The sequence below is a fragment of the Biomphalaria glabrata genome, chromosome 4 (genome assembly GCF_947242115.1).
Source record: "Biomphalaria glabrata chromosome 4, xgBioGlab47.1, whole genome shotgun sequence".
NCBI classification, from domain to species: Eukaryota; Metazoa; Mollusca; class Gastropoda; family Planorbidae; genus Biomphalaria; species Biomphalaria glabrata.
Window position 1 is genome coordinate 20,538,407 of NC_074714.1, and position 21,016 is coordinate 20,559,422.

The window sequence follows — 21,016 nt, forward strand, 5'->3', positions numbered from 1 at the left end:
AATAATGATCAAATGTGTCTGCAACTTTGTTTACAAAAAATGATAAAAGCTACGAGTTTGATGTCAACGCAAGTACAAACAAAACAGAAAAGATAAAAGCTAAAAATAAAACGTAGTTGATACAATTGTCTCATCCTAATCATTGTTTAATTAGTCTACAATACAGTACAAATAGTAGCTACAAAAACAAACAAAAAGTATCTTGTATTATTGTCTGTGTGTTTGTTAAGCAAACGTAGCCACATTTTAGAATATCAAGTAAAGAAACAAAGTGTATGAATAATCATTGGTTAGTGTTCTGTTTTTATACAAGTACGTACGTTCAAGCCAAGATAGTTGTCCGTATGCGTTAAATCTTATCTTATAATATACAGACGTTACTTCAAAAAAAAAAAAAGAAGATGATTATGTCCTACACGTGTCCCTAGATCAATCTAGTCATGCATTTAATCAATGGCTTAAACTCTGCCAAGTCATTGGGTTTTTCTGGCTGGGACAGGAAGTTTCTCATACACATATTTGCATGGCAAGTAATCATTTGGTTGAGATCAATCAATTTTATTTCACCATAAACAAACTAACAGAGACCACTGAATAGACACAAACTAACAGAGACCACTGAATAGACACAAACTAACAGAGACCACTGAATAGACACAAACTAACAGAGACCACTGAATAGACACAAACTAATAGAGACCGCCAAACAGAGACAAACTAATAGAGACCGACAAACATACAAACTAATAGAGACCGCCAAACAGAGCCAATCAAATAGAGATAATAAAACAGACAAACACAGACCGACAACCAAAACACAAACCAATGGAGACTAGCTGTCTCAGAAAGACCACTGTCTTCATTTTGCCGCCAGATTCTAAAAAGAAATGAGCTTAGGTTGACGTGAAAAAAGAAGAAAAGAAATTTAGAAAGAAAACGAAACAAAAAAATGTGCTTTCTGCTATCACACTGTGTGTATCAACTGGATTACTTCGAAGAGCTCGTCTGCATTTGTAATTCAACACCCAACATCCAATTTCCACAGTTTCTACGTGCAGAGAGTACAAGAAAGTCAACTTTTTGTTCCGTTAACTCAAGTGTATATTTTCAGCTGATTTTGTTTATATGTGTAGCTTCAACAGAACATTGACTTTACTTTTTTACAAATCCTTTATTTAGCTTGCAAACTCTTCATAGGGAAAACATGGGCAGAACCTTGAACTTGGACACGGATCTCGAATATGGCTCTAACTTTTTTCTTTGAAGTTTGACAGTTTATCTTTTGGAAAAGAATTATGAGCGAACTGGCCACACAGAGAAAAAGTCTGGATTGACTGTTAATTTTTTTTTAAATATAATAACGAGACCAAAATTAAATTTGGTCTGAACTGGAGTTCAAGACATTCTATACCTTGAACACATACGTCAGCGGATATTCCCTTAAGAATGCATGATTAAAGAGTTCAAACAATTAAATAGACTTTCATTTTGCTCAGCGTCTAGATGTATACACGTATCGTTAGTATTTTATATACTCAGAGTAGGTTTATACATTCGCTTAACTAGGATTTTTTATAGCGGAGGGGGGGGGGGGAGGAGGTACAGAGGCATTTTTTAAAAGCTATCATTTATTAGTTATTAGAAGCAAAATAAAAGTGTTTACAAGATTGGTCAGCTGTATAAAGGAGGAAATATCTTTAAAAAAAATAACCACCCTTTTTGATGTCATCTATGGATTCCCGTATTTTAGTGTTATACTCTTTGCAAGACTTGAAGCCTAGCTCAATGTTTCCTTTGGCGTGTGTGAATTTTAATTAATGTATTAAAGACACATTTTTTGTGTGTTCTTTTACTATGAGTGGTTTTCTCTTTCAATGCAATGGTGGCTTTCTACTCAATTCTGATGGATTTGCTAATTAGTAGAAATATAATTAAATTATTTATGTTCATATTAGTTAACATGGACGTTTTATGTGCATTCTGAAGGCATCTGGAAACCGATGTATCAAAAGAAATGTCATGATTCTTATACATTATAAATATATGGATTCCCTTTTTTTTTCTACAGATACATTGCTTATAAAGGTTTCTAAGACAAATCCTTCGATGTTGTATCAATGGTGTTTACTTTTTATTAACATCTTTCGATCATTAGTTGACAAGATGGAAAGAAAGCGCTTAGAAAGTAGTTTCCCTTTCAGACCTTGCTGTCCATGGGGCAGGGGATGCAAAGCGCATCGAGAAGTCAAAATCCACTAGTTCGGTGAAATCCCGTATTTTATTGACGATCTCGGTGACAACTAGGAACTTCTGTTTTTCTCACTATTTGAAATATCGGTAAAGGAATTTCTGGCCTTATATGTGAAGTCCACTTAACTTTAATGTGTACCTGACATTGGTTTACTAAAGGAACGATGGCTGGTCGCTGGGCTGGCAACATAACAACCTCGTTGACCACAAGTGGTAGAAATAATTATTTAGTTATTTTATAATTGCGTAAATAATTTATTTCCCCGGGACCGTCGAGGCTACCGAACAAGAGTCTTGTATTATAAATTACAGACGTTACTTCGTAAGAGAACATATATAGGTCCTACGCTTATCCATGTGTCAATCTAATCAGGCAGATAAATCAGAGACTCAGAGATGTCGAATGTTTTTGTCTGATTCAGGCAGCCCATTACATGTTCTAATAGCGCTAGGGAGGTAGGGATACTTGTAAGAATTTGTCCTAGCATATTTATTAAGAAATGTGTCTTTATCTTTGTGTCTTTGGGAGTATTTTATTAGCAAGAGTTTTGTATTTGAAAAAAATATGGTTCAGTGTTTTATCTAATGTATTATTGCTACTTTACTTAGTTTCTGTACTGAAGCGTCTCTACGACAACTGACCTTACTAACGAAGCTATTCTAGTCAAATATGAATATTCTATGAATATTCGTTAGTTATAAGTCTCAGGGCTCTAATTTACATCTTTTCTAATTTCGTTTTATTTTCCTAGTTGAGGCACAACTTGAGGGGTCCCAAACAGAGGACGCACAATCTAATATTGGCCTAACAAAGGTCGTGGTCGAGAAGCCAAGTACGCTTGAAAGTGGCTTGGCTTGGCTACCTAGGAAGGGGGCTCCAAGTTCGAGAGCCTACGGGCACCATAGAAAATCTCTTCCATGCCTCCACTGGGCCACAAATGAACATGAAAGTAGCGCTATATAAAAGCCATAACTTATTTTCATTTATTTAATAGCATTTCATTTAATGTTTTTGTTTGAATTGTAAAAATGTTTATAAACCCTAATGCTTTGTTTGATTTTTTAAATAATGGCCACGATGACTTTTTCTTTATTATAACACTTGTATAGATATTTTGAATTTTTAGCCTGTGTACCTAGTTTACACTTAATAATTGACATATTTTCTGGGTGGAAGGTAACGCTCCAATCAATTCGATTCCCTTTTCTGTAATTCTTCTCTCTTAGTAAAATGTCAATGTCTTGTGTTGTTTTTATTGTTCTATATATTATGAAATCATCAACAAATAATATGACTTTAGTTTCTCAACTTATTCCAGGGCCGGTCCTAACAATTGCGGGGCCCTATGCGAAACTAATTGCGCGGGGCCTAGTCTGGGTGAGAGTAAGAATAGTAAGTGAAAATTAAGATTTTGTATTAGAAGAAAAAATCGACTTTGAATTTTATTCATTCTTTACTAAATACAAAAATTGCGATCAAATTAACTTTACTTTACGAACCTTGCAACCTATAAAAGATAATAAAGTATTGGGATTTCCGATTAAGGTGAAAATTCGCCCGATAATTACATTTTATTACATGAAAGCTGACAATGCCTTTTTTCTTTTATCGCGCGTAGGATTGGCGTTTTCCGCCAATTTGGTCTATTTTTCAGGAGATTTTTATGAGTTTTCATGAGATTTTAATAAATTTAGGAGATTTCCATGAATTTTTCGCATATATTTTGCAATTAAATAATTACTCCTAGAATTAGCGCGGGGCCTATGAAAGCGCGGGGCCCTCTGCGACCAAATAGGTTGCAGTGGCCTAAGACCGGCCCTGACTAATTCAATATGGTAGATCATTTATATAAGTTAGAAATAGTAGTGGATCTAAAACTGTTACCAGAGCACACATGAGTTTTGTGTTTAATTGGAGTCATTTATTATTACAGTTTGTTCTCTCCCTATCAAGAAATCCCGACTTCACTGATGTAATGTATCAGTAATGCCAAAATACCACACTACCAAGCCTTTATCTAGTTAGAAAATAAATATTTCTATCTTTATGCGTCTCTCAAAAGCTAATTATTTCTTTTAACTGCGTGTATCACGGATAATATTTGTTTCAATTATTACATGATTTCTAAATGTGTTTATTTCGTAAGTTCTTGTTTTACATTCTAATTATGATTTGCTTTCAACGAGTAGATCTTGTGGGGTCTCTGTGTTTGGGTTGAGATAGAACATCATTGTGTTCAAACAATTTCGAAAACTAGCTTGGGGGGGGGGGAGGGTGAGCGTGTCTAGAAGTAAACTTATTATTTTCCAAAGCTAATTATAAACCAACCTTGGTCGCCTTAATCTGTTGCTAACAACAATGTAGGCCAACTTACCAGACCATGCGAAATCATTAGCCGATATAGGTTGGTGATGAAAACGGCGATTTTATTAGTGTAACTGTTTGGAGGAATAGCCGACACGATTAACATAATTTATGCATGAATGGTTGTAATTGTGTCGTATCTGTGTCAGATTGCAGTCTGGTGGTCATTTAAGAGAGAGGGAGATAGAGAGAGAGAGAGAGAGATTAACAGCTAAGATACGAACAATTCTTACGCGATATCGATTTCGGCAATTCTCTGCTGATTCAATAAGACCAATTCTCTGGTGACGTCATAGAGGGGGATGTCCGCCAAGTAGACGTTCATTTCCATGAGCTCGTTGAGGGACGTCAGGCGAGGAGAGCCGATGAAGATCATGTTTTGGGTATCTGAGATCCAAATCATTTGACCTGACACAAACGAAGCGGAAACTCTTAAAACCGCTCCCCTTTCGGACATCAACACGTAGGACAATAATCTCCCTTTACATACACACACACACACAAACTTTCCTGCTCTCACAAAATTATACTCACATGAGCTAATAGAACTATGTGTAGAGACCGAAACAAAACAAAAAAAATCTTCTAATGAGACTTTAATACTAAATGATACAAAAATAATCGCAATAATATAAACCCGTTTTTTTTTTTAAATCTTTTTGTTTAAAATTTCCTTAGCACAAGAAAAAAAAAGTTGGTGAATATCCTCTTATAGCCGAGAAAGACAGTAATAACAAATTTTAAGGGATTCTCTGTCCACTGAAAATCTATTTGCATTTTTTAATATTCAAACTGTCATTTCATCTTGGAGACATTTTTGTTTTGTCTGCCGATTGTTTTAAAAGTTTGCATTACATGAACTAGTTAACTAGTTGGACTACTAGTTTGAATCCTACTCTCCGCGATCCCCCGCCTCCCTGAGGGAGGTTTGGGTTTGTCTGTAATAATCTTCAAGTCTGAAGAAACATTCAAACATATACATCAAGACTAAAACGAGTCAATATTTACATATCCTTTGTACTCAACAACTAGTTGAGAATATTAAGACTTAGAAACAAGACGTCAACTCACAAGTACAATGTGCATAATGACAATATCAACATGTGAGGGAGTAAGTCTACTAAATGGCACTCCTTAAACTGACCTAAACCAAACTAACCTAATACATCATTTTAACTCAATCGAATCGGATCAACTATTCTGTTTGTAACGAAAGTCGTCAATACATTTAAAATATCTTTGACCTCATTTTTAAACTCTACTTGACAAGAGTTTCTCAGTTCGCAATATTTTATATTTCAGCACCAGGAGAACCCGTATGACCCATATATTGGTCTATCTTAAATCATCTCCAGAAATCTATTCTTCGCTTTACCTTTTAACAGCAGAGTTCTGCGGCCATTATCTCCTGGTACGATGGCGAGAAGAAAGACGGCGTTGATGAACTTGCGTATGTTATCAATACTCAGCACCATCTTCGGGTGGACAATACTGAATGCCTGGGTCAGCGGTGTCCCTTCCAACAACTTGACGCTGGAGTGTTTCTGAATCAGGTCTCCGCACTGTCTGAAAGAAAGGATGAATGGAACAGAAATGAATGGATTTTGTGAACAATTCGCAGCTCAGAGGTTCTCATTCTTCCTACTCTCACTTAAGTGTTAGTGGGTAGTTTTATATTTCCATTTCTTGTTCTCTAGAAGATTTAGGATCAAATGAAATAATTTGTTTTACTAAATAAAATGCAAATACACAGGGAACATATTAAAACAAAATATAATATGGTGAATGCTTGTTTTTTTTTTAAATTGGAATTTAATGACATTAGAGTATCTACGAAAGTGTTAGTTTTGTTTTCCCTTGGGTACAATTATAACTAGAACGAAGAACTGAACTGGTAGATAACATTTAACCAGTACTGCAGTGAGCAACATTTGTTTGTGATCCATATATTAAATATGTAGGAGGTGTGGACATAAACCGCTTGGTTTAAAACCTTGTGTTGTGTTTGCCTAATTGCAACAAGGACACTTTCTCCAATATACCCCCCCCCAACCACATGTTTACCAGAGAGAGGCTATAGCGTACTGAGCACGCTATAGGCATGACATAAAATAGAACAGAGAACTATAAGTCAAAAGCACACCCTAAATTAAAAGAGGTATTTTAAAGAAGAAAAGCCTCGTGATGAGGACTAAAATTATTGAAATTTTAAAAGTACATCTTCGATAAATGACTGATGTCCACCATTTCTTTAAGTCAATTAATTTAATCAAATATGTTGACATCAAGGACCTAAGAAACTGACTCTTTATTCCATTACAAATTTAATTTGTATTCGAGTATGAAACAGGCTGGCTCAATTTGTCAAGAAAGAATTTAACATGAATAAGAAGGTTAACTAAAGATATTGAGTGTTTATAACAAGGTTAACTAAAGATATGGAGAGAGTGTTTATAACAAGGTTAACCAAAGATAAGGAGAGAGAGTTTATAACAAGGTTAACTAAAGATATGGAGAGAGTGTTTATAACAAGGTTAACCAAAGATAAGGAGAGAGAGTTTATAACAAGGTTAACTAAAGATATGGAGAGAGTGTTTATAGCAAGGTTAACTAAAGATATGGAGAGAGTGTTTATAACAAGGTTAACTAAAGATATAGAGAGAGTGTTTATAACAAGGTTAACTAAAGATATGGAGAGAGTGTTTATAACAAGGTTAACTAAAGATATGGAGAGAGTGTTTATAACAAGGTTAACCAAAGATAAGGAGAGAGAGTTTATAACAAGGTTAACTAAAGATATGGAGAGAGTGTTTATAGCAAGGTTAACTAAAGATATGGAGAGAGTGTTTATAACAAGGTTAACTAAAGATATAGAGAGAGTGTTTATAACAAGGTTAACTAAAGATATGGAGAGAGTGTTTATAACAAGGTTAACTAAAGATATGGAGAGAGTGTTTATAACAAGGTTAACCAAAGATAAGGAGAGAGAGTTTATAACAAGGTTAACCAATATATGAAGAGAGTGTTTATAACAAGGTTAACCAAGATATAAAGAGAGTGTTTATAACTACGTTTGAGAAAGTTCTATGCTGTATCTAATTGAAATCAGGTTTCCTAAACTCTAGCTTTGTAGGTTCAAGTCTTCGTTATTGAAGAAAAGTTTAAATCACAAGACGTAGACTCCATTGAAACACAGTTTTGGAACCTTTGTATCGTCACACAAACAGTAAGCTTACATCTCTACATCCATTAGCAATTTGTTCTGTTGACCAATGCTCATTATGTTGCTATTTCAAGAGTGTTTTGAAAGAGGTTCATTCGCTTATGAAGACATCCGGTGGGCAATTCTAATAGATCGATGTATCTGTTCAAGGTCAATGATGGATGTTACGTTAAAGTGTTTTTAATCTCTCTCACACTCCCACTCTCTCTTACTCCATCCCTTCTCTCTCTTCTTCCCTCCTCTCTCTCTCTCTCTCTCTCTCTCTCTCTTTCTTTCTGCAAACTGCAAATTTGACCTTTTAACTGAAGATTATATTTACCTCTGAAGACGAAATTTTTTTTGAATTAGCAAAGATTTTTAGCATTTACTTTTTAAAAAATAAACTTTATTAAAACGGGATATAAAAAAAGAGAGATATGTAAAAGTGTTAATGTCTGAATGACAGAGACAAAAAGAGAGAGAGAATTAGAACGATGAGATAAAGAGAGAGACACACACACAGATATTAAGAGGTTGACGCTTGTCTTGAACTCTGGTACTTTTGAATCTATGTCTTGCCCATTTATCTCTATTAATTTGTTCTGTCCATGTCAGACTGAAAACTTTATTGAGCCCGACAGAGGTTGATCACTGACACACACACACGAAATGGAGTAATTGTGACATGTACGTCAGAACACATAAATATTGGAAAGTAACTTTGTTAAACTGTCACAGCACCTGATGCAATGTAAGGAAATTACATCTGATCATTTTCTTCTTTCAGGTCTAATTGTCTAAAGAGTCGCAAAAGAGAATTTGACATTTCTTGTTTATAAAGGTCTAAAACATTAAAGAATATTTGAAAACTGCGAAAACTTTTCATCCCACATTAGATGTATTTAATCAATATATGGTGGCGCGGTGGCTGAGCGGTAAAGCGGGGTCCTGTGTTCGAATCCTGGAGAAGAATGAAAGTTTAAATTTCGGGATCTTTGGGCGCCCCTGAGTCCAACCAACTCTAATGGGTACCTGACAATAGTTGGGTAAATGTAAAGGCGGTTGGTCGTTGTGTTGGCCACACGACGCACTCGTTAACCGAGAGCCACAGAAACCGATGACCTTTATATATATATATATTGTTACGAATCTCGCTATCCAGGCTCTCTGCAAACTGCACCACCAACTGAAAGAACTTGACAACTCAGGGATCCAAATAACGTAATAGTTTAATGTCAATAAAATAACAGCCAATACTGTACAATTGGCAGCACGTAACACAAGACTGTACAAATATCTCTCCTGTTAATAGCCGTGCCGTCATATCAACTCTTGCACTGGTCTCTCTGTCTCGTCTCGGACTTGTACTGAGCCGTAGTAACGAACTGTAGATCGGGAAGTTGTAACTGACTCGTCTCTGATACCTTCGCTCTTTATATAGGGTCCCTGCTGGCCTTCTAGAACCGGGCAGAACGTCGCTCGACCATTCTGGGTGGTCATATGACTACATCCCTCGTGACACTCCTGAGCTCTGTTCACGACGCCGATCCTACTCGAACCTTCATGTTGACACTCGTCTCGGTTGACCGTCGTAGCTCGTCACGGTTGACCGCTCATCAACCGTTGGCCTGGGGCGATTTGCGTAGGCTGACTACACACACACCACTACCCCTTCTGTGCCACCACCAGATTTATAACACTGCCCCCTCCTTAGATCTGTCCGTCTAGGGCAGATCCAGCTTCACCATAGTACTTGTTGAGTCTGTCGATGTGGACGACCTTCAGTTTTGACCTCGGGCTCTTCTGTATTCGATACACGACATCGTTGATTCTTTTTATCACGCGGTAGGGTTCCTCCCAGTCTGTTTGAAGTTTTGGGGACTTGCCTTTTCGTCTTTGTGGGTTGTACAGCCACACCAGATCGTTCTCATGAAACCCAGCGGCATTGGTCCGTTTGTCGTACTTTGTCTTCACCTGGTCACTGTTGATCTTGATGTTTCTGCGGGCTAAAGCGTGAGTTTTCTCCATCCGTTTTCGGAGATTTGCGATATAGTCTGTTGAAGAGGCTGGCACATCTCCCGGGATCCCGAATAGCAAGTCACATGGTAGTTGCAGCTCTCGGACGAACAACATCTTTGCTGGAGTGTAACCGGTGGTGCTGTGAATCGATCCTCTATATGCCATAAGGAACATTGGGATATAGGTGTCCCAGTCCTCTTGACGTTCATCGACGACTTTTGACAGATGTTGTTCCAATGTTCGGTTAAAACGTTCCACCATTCCATCTGACTGGGGGTGAAGAGGGGTTGTGCGTGTCTTTACGATGCCGAGTACCTGGCACATCTCTTGGAAGATCTTGGATTCGAAGTTTCGGCCTTGGTCGGAGTGTAACTCCCTGGGAGCACCAAATCGGCTAATCCAATTCTGCACAAGTGTTTCCGCTATGGTAGTGGCTTCTTGGTTTGGTATCGCATACGCTTCAGGCCACTTAGTAAAATAGTCTATCACTACTAGAACGTACTTATTTCCTCTCTGGGATTCCGGAAATGGTCCGGCTACATCGATCGCTATTCGTTCAAAGGGATTACCGACGTTGTATTGCTGCATACGTCCCCTCGTTCTCCTGTGCGGGCCCTTTGCTGCTGAACATGCGTCGCATCTTCGGCACCATTCTTCTACATCATCCCGGTAGCCGAACTAGTAAAACCGCTGGCGTACTTTTTCAAAGGTCTTGTTGACACCTAAATGTGACCCACTGGAATTATTATGGATTTCTTGCAGCACCTCAGCAACTCTCACTTTAGGCAACCAACCCTAACCCTAACCGCTCGTCAACCATTGGCCTGGGGCGATTTGCGTCGGCTGACTACACACACACCACTACCCCCATAATGTGCCTATATATCGCAAGATCTGATAGGGGAACTTTACTTTATCAACATATCCTCCATTTTAAGGGGAGAGAGCTGTAGAGGGGGGCAGGGTAACAACCCAATATAAATAAAAATATTGACTTTGTTTTTCTATGTTCAATAGTCTATGGCCACAAATACTTAGAACTTTCTAAAGAATGTCAAACAGAATAACACCACGTGACCACCAGTGGTACTCTTTGTTTACAGTCCACGTTCCTGCTCGCTGTATCTCATTACATCTCAATGTTAATTATCACATCGTGACCCTCTGCCAGTAACTGGAAACTAATTAAAACATGAGCAATCAATAACTTGTATTTAACTTGGGTAGATCGTAGAAAAGATTTAAATCATTATTTAGATCTGTTTGTATACACGAAGGATGTCAAAATGGTTATTACAAGTTAAAAACACTTCTTGTCAGGTCTGGATCTAGGGCTATACAAAATGTAGTCTACAATAGTATTTGAGATACACTAAATCAAGATTAGAAGCTGAGTTGATTTTATCAATCACTTTCAACATGCGGTAGACCTTGGAACATTTCCTTTTTTTTATACATATATGTTCTATCCACTTCAAACAGTATTTTGTAGACATAGTGCTACGTTATCTTGTCATCATTTCGGTTGTCAATATTTTTTCCCCATAAATATAGAAGATTATTATTTTGCCACCATTTTTTTCCCGCTCGATACTCCCTGTATATATAAAAGTCAAAGACTGACTTATCGCTACTTTCCCCTCCACGTGCAAGCAATAAAATCACTTTTTATGTTCAAAATGACCTGTGGTCAGTTTCCCCTAACCGATGGTATTTTATTTTGTTTGATTTTTTTTGCTTTTATAACGACTATATACACATGTTTAATAATGCAAATGCTAATAAAATCTAAATGTATTGGTTTAAGCAAATCTACTTGATGTTGAATGTAGGTCGAAAGTATTAAATATAGGAACACATTGCATGCAATAAATTATTGTAAACAAAATTAATGGTTTAATCTGCAAAATTTTTATATGAACTTAGGAATTTAAGAAATGTTTAGGTTTATATATAGAGAGAGAATTTAGTTAGCTGACTTAATCAAAGTCTGTGTAGAACTTAATTTAGATTTATATTTTAGGTCAATATTTCTGGTTAAGGGCGAGGTGGTCGAGTGCTAAAGCGCTTGGTTCTCAAACCGAAGGGTCTTGGGTTCGAATCCCGGTGAAGACTTGGATTTTGAATTTCGGGATTTTAAGGGCGCCCCTGAGTCCACCTAACTCTAATGGGTACCTTGAGATAGTTGGGTAAAAGTAAAAGCGGCTGGTCGTTGTGCTGGCCAACTCTGGAAATAAGGCATGAGGGCTTAGGCCTACCGAAGTGCCCTATTGAAAACTGATGTTCGGTCTAGTGCCTCATAGTTCACATACACTACAGATTAATCTCTCTTCATTTCTTTACGAGCTGCCGACACTTAAGCAAAAAATGCATGTTTCAGAAAGTTCTTCAAGTTTTAGAAATTAAATATTTAAGAAAATATGGTTTTATTTGCAAGTTTGTACAGGCCAATCAAAGAAAGAAAGCCTATTTTGTTCAAGATTACTACAAATTAACCACAGGAGACTATTCTATGCACAACATATTACAAAAACGTCTAGTTTGCGTCAAATTTACTGGTGTTATTAACATATTTAGTCTGAAATTGTGGTTGGTCTTGATGTGCTAAAAATGATTGTAAGGATTCTTTTGAAAAATTAAGATTTTCATCTGTGGAGGTAAAAATCAATGTTATAAAATGGTTTAATTTAATAATGTATACACCTTGAATTAGAGCGGGTCCTATGAAAGTGCGGGCCCCACTGCGATCGTATAGGTATCAGTGGCCTAAGGCCTGCCCTGCAAAATAGCGGCGTAAGCTACGCCGCTGGTCGACTAGTATTATATATAAGGCTAGTCTTCGAGTCCGAAGATCAGTGAGCTATGCAGTATTTCCCGTGGCTGTGCAGTCCCAGCAGTGACCTACATATTTTGCCACATCAAGGGCAAGCATAACTATATATGGGGGGTGTCTGTGTCTGTCTCTGTATGTGTCTGTGGGTGTGTGGGAGAGCATAAAAGAAATGTTCATCCATATAAAAGCTGGTCGGACATTGTTAGAGAATGGACGGGCCTCTTCCTTTCTATCCGGCTAAGAACACCTGCTGATCGGAAAGAGTGGAAGGATTTGGCTACGCGAACTGTCATAGCGCCCCCTACGACGAAAGTTAAAAGACAGAACAGATAAGAGATGTTTTAACTTCAAACATTCTAGCATTATGTTTTATAGCTCCCCTCCCCCCCCCAGTCATACGTGGGATGTCAATCTCTTTACTTAACAGCGGAATGTTTGGACGGGGAGAGTCTCAATAACTGCTTTCAATAGTTAATTAAACACAATGCTATATAATTTAAAAACATTTTCTCGGCGACATCACAAAGTGATTCTCTTGTGTTCTTTAAGTAGCTTTAGTTGATTACGTGCTAGCCGCGTATAAAATAGACTTATATGTTATAGAGACACATTTCTTTGTGCGTCTGTGTTTCTGCTTTAAGTAGTCGGCTTCTCACCATCGTAAGTGATTCCAATATGTCTGAGTGTGTCTGAGTCTTTTCGGTTCCTATCTAGACACGAACATTGATTTCCATCTAGCCTGTGACCATGTTAAACCAATTGAGACTCCCCCCGTCCATTGATTTCGCAGTTAATTAAAGAGGTTGACATCCATGTTGCGTTTTTTGCCCCCCAATTTCCTTGTGTGGTTACAGGACTAACAAGAAGTCTTTTTCCCAACCAGTTTCATTTCTATTACTTAACTGTGAACTCTATTTGCTACGGACAGGGGCGGACTGGATGTCAAAATCGGCCCAGGCATTTCTATACACTACAGTTCATAAATTGTGTATCATATGATGGGCCTCCAATTATAGGCCTATCTGTTGACAAAATCATTGTGTTTTTTTTTTATAATGTATCGATAACTCTATGCATCCTCTATATTTTTATAAGAAATATATATGTTGCTTTTTAATCCTATGTTTGTAGGCCTTCAAAGGATAAAGCCTACTAATAGCACTGTATACAGATGTAGGCAATTACATTATTTTTGAAAATGTGTTAGATTAAATTAGTATTACACTGTAGTCTGTAAAAGATGTTTTTAACATGACGCTTGTGTAGCCCCTTATATATGAGAATTTATAAAACCTTTAACAATTTAATGCGTGGCATTCATAAGGCCCTTTAGGTCCATTTGAGTACCGGCGGACTGGGTGTCAAAACCGGCCCGGGCATTTCTAAGTAATCCGGCCACCAACATGCTATATATGATGGACTTTGAATAAAAAAATTTCCTAAAAATCATATTATGATGCTAAGTTTGAGAATGTGACGAAAACTGGGTTTACATAACAAAATGCATTTCTACAAGTAGGCAGCCTGCATGGTTAGTTAGTGTATTTCATAATTTTTTAAAACTATTTGGTATTACTAAATGATTATATTAGATTTTATATAACTTGAAAAAAAAATCATGCTACCATATAAGCCAATATTAACATAACCATATAATTGATATTCACATACAAGGCTCGTTAAGATCAACAAACTATTCGATTGTGTCCAAATAGATTACTCGAAGAACCGTCACAATGAACATTGTCTGCCTTTTGTCATGATGTTTCTCAGCCACTTCTGTACACATCTTTAATATGCAGTGACTTCGTTCACAAGCTCCTTGCGTACAATAAATTGTACATCTTTAAAACTATGTATCTTAACAGCAACAATAGCATCATCTGCACTTTCTCCTCAAGATAATAATAATAATAACTTAACCAATTCGTATGTGACTGGACATTCCAACAATAGGACTGGGAGCATCGTGACTGGTCCCTTTATAGACTCATCCGAATATATTCACACCAACATGAACTTTATATTGTTAAAAGAAGTAAATGCCTTATGTTGCTTGTTATTCGCTTAGTGTGTAGGCCACCATGATGGATGAAGCATATAAAAAGCACTGTATACATATGCAGGTTGTTAAATTATATCGGAAAGTGCATTACATAAGTAGCCCTAGATACACTGCAGAGTATGTAAATCATGACGCTCTGAGTGCTACTTATATAAGAGAATATTATAGAATCTTTTTACAATTTAATTCGAGTCTTGGTGGCATTCACGTGGCCCTGTTCATTTCACTGGTCCTACCGGCCCACCGGGCATTTGCCCGAATGCCCATATAGCCAGTCCGCCCCTGGCTACGGACCACATAGGCACTTTTGTTAAATATAAACAAATAGGCCTACACATTTACAATGAATAGAGAGAGACAGACAAAAGGAAATAGATACCCTAAGGTTTAAAGGCGCCCCACAATCTGAGCATGTCAGCTGCATTTCTATCTTTTCTAAGCCTCATTAAAAAAAAAACTGTTCATATTGCCTGCAACTTTATCTGTCCTTTACCACTCACACTTCCACAGACACACCAACACAGTAGGGGCACGTGCACCAACACACACACACTCAACAGCATAAGGTTAAAAGCCTTTAATATCTTTGTTTATAATACACGTTTTTTAATAGATGTCAGATTTATCAATGACATATATTTAATTAGGTCAAGGTTGCTGTAGGACTAGGTGAGGGGGCAGATCAAACAGAAGAGCTTAACAGTCTTGGCCTTCAGTGACCACTTAATCGCAGCACAGAAAAACTTTGTCCAAACACTGGCTTTGTATAGCTACAACATTCATCTTACTTCAGTTGATAATGTCTGGTTTTAAAAACTGAGACAAAAAAATGAACTTATTTTTCTAGTCTTTAAAAACATGTCGATTGTTGATGACCTTAGCAATGGAATGTAATTACATTTACTTTAATACAACGTGGGCGGATTGTTTCTGTTCTGTACACAATTTAATGTTAGCATTGAAAGAGAGAGTGGAGCAAGACTCCAGTTTTGGTGAATGATCTAATTAAGTAAAGGCAGCAATCACTTGCGTTTCATTGTCTGAAGGTATACATTGTTGGTGACAGTTGGGTCTGTAGGAAACTATTCTTCCTCTCTCTTTATTACATAATACATCTTTGAAAGAATAATGTTCCTCTATTTGAGGTCCCGGTATTATAACAGATTCTTCCTCTCTCTTGATTACATAATACATCTTTGAAAGAAGAATGTTCCTCTATTTAAGAAATTATCTCGGTATTATAACAGATTCTTCCTCTCTCTTGATTACATAATACATCTTTGAAAGAAGAATGTTCCTCTATTTAAGAAATGGTCCCGTTATTATAACAGATTCTTCCTCTCTCTTGATTACATAATACATCTTTGAAAGAAGAATGTTCCTCTATTTAAGAAATTGTCCCGTTATTATAACAGATTCTTCCTCTCTCTTTATTACATAATACATCTTTGAAAGAAGAATGTTCCTCTATTTAAGAAATGGTCCTGTTATTATAACAGATTCTTCCTCTCTCTTGATTACATAATACATCTTTGAAAGAAGAATGTTCCTCTATTTGAGGTCCCGGTATTATAACAGATTCTTCCTCTCTCTTGATTACATAATACATCTTTGAAAGAAGAATGTTCCTCTATTTAAGAAATTGTCCCGTTTTTATAACAGATTCTTCCTCTCTCTTGATTACATAATACATCTTTGAAAGAAGAATGTTCCTCTATTTAAGAAATTGTCTCGGTATTATAACAGATTCTTCCTCTCTCTTGATTACATAATACATCTTTGAAAGAAGAATGTTCCTCTATTTAAGAAATTGTCCCGTTATTATAACAGATTCTTCCTCTCTCTTGATTACATAATACATCTTTGAAAGAAGAATGTTCCTCTATTTGAGGTCCCGGTATTATAACAGATTCTTCCTCTCTCTTGATTACATAATACATCTTTGAAAGAAGAATGTTCCTCTATTTAAGAAATTGTCCCGTTTTTATAACAGATTCTTCCTCTCTCTTGATTACATAATACATCTTTGAAAGAAGAATGTTCCTCTATTTAAGAAATTGTCTCGGTATTATAACAGATTCTTCCTCTCTCTTGATTACATAATACATCTTTGAAAGAAGAATGTTCCTCTATTTAAGAAATTGTCCCGTTATTATAACAGATTCTTCCTCTCTCTTGATTACATAATACATCTTTGAAAGAAGAATGTTCCTCTATTTGAGGTCCCGGTATTATAACAGAAACAGTTGAGCTTTTATTACGTTCCAGGTAGATAAGAAACGAAGCATTGTTCTATAAAAAAGACTGACTGCTGTAAGCCCTTGTATGAGTGGAAGTTTGCATTGCTTCTGTATGCTTTAAAAAGAGTCTTTGAATGTGTTCACCGAGACACTGCAGGCTTAAGATTCTTAAACAAGATGAAAGGAATTGGTTGATGACGTTTGGGTACCTCTATTTCACCCGCTACATCTGGAGCTGATCAACAGTAAAGAAAATTGAATGATTTATTCATCTTTCTTAATATTCACCATTAGATATATGATTGATAAATAGAATTGGCCAATAACTCTTGGTGTATACACTGTACGCGATATCCTAAGCATTGATAATTTATCTATTTGAAAAGATTTCAGATACATTTTAGAGCATTTTTTTTTGCAGTTTAAAATCGCATTTCTAAGCTGTTTGGCTTGTAGTGAAAACTAATTTTAATGCTTATATCAACCCACTCTGTCTGTCTGTCTTTCTGTCTGTCTGTCTGGTAAAAAGATGTGCACATTATTTTTCCCACACCCATTTTCGGATCAAGTTGAAACTTCACACAATTATTCATTGGCTTAGACAAGATATATATCAATAAAAAGAAGTAACAAAATAGTCAATTAATTATTGGTAATTAATTATTTTGTTTCATACAAACAAGAGAAAATAATTCTTCAGTATTCACAGATACGGCTAAATTTGTTGGGTTTAGTCAGCTAAAAGTTTTTAACGCTATTTCTCCCTGACACAATCTCCGATTAAGTTGAAACTTTAAACAAATATTTATTGCACCTAACAAAACATAAATCAATTAAAAAAAAACAACAACACCCAATTAGTCATTCATTTTTGGTAATTAGTTTTTTTATTTGATATCGAATAAGGGAAATAAATTGTACATTATATATACATATAGTTTTAGGGGCGGAGTTCTCCCCCTTTAGATAAGCTTTGTTTTTTTTTATAAAAGAAAAAGAAATTTTTTTTTTCTTCATTTTAATCAGTAGTTGGCTGGGTCGTTTAGTACGTCTACTATTTCAAAGTCTCTTCCAATATTCCTCTTTTAGTTTCTTACACATTTTTTCTTTAGGTTTCTTATAACACCTCCACATTTCACACTATCGCTTATTTATTGCAGTGTTATTATATATATATATATATATAATTTGCTTATAGCATGTAAACCAAATCTTACTAATCAAAATCTAAAGAAAGGGGATATATGCGTGTTCAAATTACACTCTCTGTGACAAATCTAAAGAAAGGGGATATATGCGTGTTGAAATTACACTCTCTGTGACAAATCTAAAGAAAGGAGATATATGCGTGTTGAAATTACACTCTCTGTGACAAATCTAAAGAAAGGAGATATATGCGTGTTCAAATTACACTCTCTGTGACAAATCTAAAATTACAACGCCCACGAACGTTCTTTTAGGACTTCATACAAAATGAAAGTAGAAATAAAAAATATACATTAAAAAAAATCAATGTTTTCTATTTATTATACATTGTAAATTAACAAGAAATAGACTGGCCAAGTCCCTAAATAGAAATCCAATACACCCAGCCAAACAAACACAGACACACATTGATTTGAAATACCTTATCCTGAGATCCCTGTCAAAAATGATATGATAAGGAAAAGCTGAACAGAAATTGGACGCCCTCAGGAGGACAGTGTCTGGGTTGAACTCGACCAGTTCTCGACCGTCACAGCTAGAGCCGTCTGGAGACAAGCGTTCGCTGCAGGTCGACGATGATCCATCACCAAGTCTCAGCTGTACCCTGTCGACATGTAACACTTAATAAACGCACTGATCAATTGACTACTGCCCAATCCCCTTTCTGTTTTAGATCATAGACTATACAACATTGAATAATACAAAATTTACATATTTAATCTGTTATTTAATCTTTAAGAATATATTAACAACCAAAATAGAGAGATTATTTTAACTTAATACCATAGCTTGTTATTATTGTATAACTAAGTAAACAAACATCGATTCATTTTACATGTGTAGAAATTAAATGTTAATATAAGGCATTATAATATTTGGAATATCATTTCCAGTTAGTAGGCCTATGCTCAAATAATCTTTACACACAAGTAAATGGTCAATAGTCTTGCAGTTCAAACTTGTAAAAACTGAATTCCTTCTTTATGTTCAAATAATATTTAAAAAAAAAATAAACAATCATATTTATCTTTCTAATGACTTATAACCCTAATCCTGACCCTTAACCTAACACTATAAGCATGATAAACGTTTTGTTATAAGAAAAAATGTTATAAGTGTTTGTGTGTATAAAAAAAAACTAAGAAAATAATAAAAAAAAGTATAATCAAAGCAACAAAAACAACCAATGTACTATTGGACATTACAAATTTATTACTATCACACTGAAGTATGGAAAGTCCATACATTTTTTTTTCAATCTCGTTATCAATATTCTCATGACTGGTCTGAGATTTTAAAACTAATCCACGTATCTGGCCAAAAGTAAAACGTATTCCTGTACTTTTAATGTTGGTAGATTTTTCATAAACAAGTTCGTATCAATTATTTTAAGTAAGAAACATAAATATAGATCCCAGATGTCTTGTATTAGATACACATACTTAAACTGAGACGCAATAGCTGTATCTTTAGAAAGCTATACATAGCTCCTTCTCCTTCCTTGCTGTATCTTTGTAAAGCAATACATAGCTCCTTCTTCCTTGCTGTATCTTTGTAAAGCTATACATAGCTCATTCTTCTTCCTAGTCAAAGTTTATTTCCAATTTCCTGTTAACTCGAGTATGGCTAAGGAGTCCACTACTCGCTTTTAAAAGTCGCCATACACATGACATGGGTAGGTCTGATCTGTACATGGCATGGGTAGGTCTGATCTGTACATGGCATGGGTAGGTCTGATCTGTACATGGCATGGGTAGGTCTGATCTGTACATGGCATGGGTAGGTCTGATCTGTACATGGCATGGGTAGGTCTGATCTGTACATGGCATGGGTAGGTCTGATCTGTACATGACATGGGTAGGTCGATCTGTTCATGGCATCGGTAGGTCTGATCTGTACATGGCATGTGTAGGACTGATCTGTTCATGGCATGGGTAGGTCTGATCTGTTCATGACATGGGTAGGTCTGATCTGTACATTGCATGGGTAGGTCTGATCTGTACATGACATGGGTAGGTCTGATCTGTACATGACATGGGTAGGTCTGATCTGTACATGGCATGGGTAGGTCTGATCTGTTCATGGCATGGGTAGGTCTGATCTGTACATGACATGGGTAGGTCTGATCTGTACATGGCATGGGTAGGTCTGATCTGTACATGACATGGGTAGGTCTGATCTGTACATGGCATGGGTAGGTCTGATCTGTACATGGCATGGGTAGGTCTGATCTGTTCATGGCATGGGTAGGTCTGATCTGTACATGACATGGGTAGGTCTGATCTGTACATGGCATGGGTAGGTCCTATCTGTTCATGGCATGGTTAGGTCTGATCTGTACATGACATGGGTAGGTCTGATCTGTACATGACATGGGTAGGTCTGATCTGTACATGGCATGGGTAGGTCTGATCTGTACATGACATGGGTAGGTCTGATCTGTACAAGGCATGGGTAGGTCTGATCTGTACATGGCATGGGTAGGTCTGATCTGTACATGGCATGGGTAGGTCTGATCTGTACATGACATGGGTAGGTCTGATCTGTACATGACATGGGTAGGTCTGATCTGTACATGACATGGGTAGGTCTGATCTGTACATGACATGGGTAGGTCTGATCTGTACATGGCATGGGTAGGTCTGATCTGTACATGACATGGGTAGGTCTGATCTGTACAAGGCATGGGTAGGTCTGATCTGTACATGGCATGGGTAGGTCTGATCTGTACATGACATGGGTAGGTCTGATCTGTACATGACATGGGTAGGTCTGATCTGTACATGACATGGGTAGGTCTGATCTGTACATGACATGGTTAGGTCTGATCTGTACA

The 21,016-nt window shown here is 36.6% G+C and overlaps 1 protein-coding gene across 1 annotated transcript in view; it reads right to left on the reverse strand.

The window, feature by feature from the left end:
- Positions 1-21,016, reverse strand: part of LOC106058340 (guanylate cyclase soluble subunit beta-2-like) — a 105,977-nt gene that overhangs the window by 7,418 nt on the left and 77,543 nt on the right. Inside the window, exons 8-10 of the mRNA XM_056027211.1 lie at positions 18,602-18,784; positions 5,991-6,181; positions 4,849-5,023 (exon numbers count right to left, since the gene is read on the reverse strand). Coding sequence (XP_055883186.1) covers positions 4,849-5,023; positions 5,991-6,181; positions 18,602-18,784 — 549 coding nt within the window. The remainder of the gene's footprint in view (positions 1-4,848; positions 5,024-5,990; positions 6,182-18,601; positions 18,785-21,016) is intronic.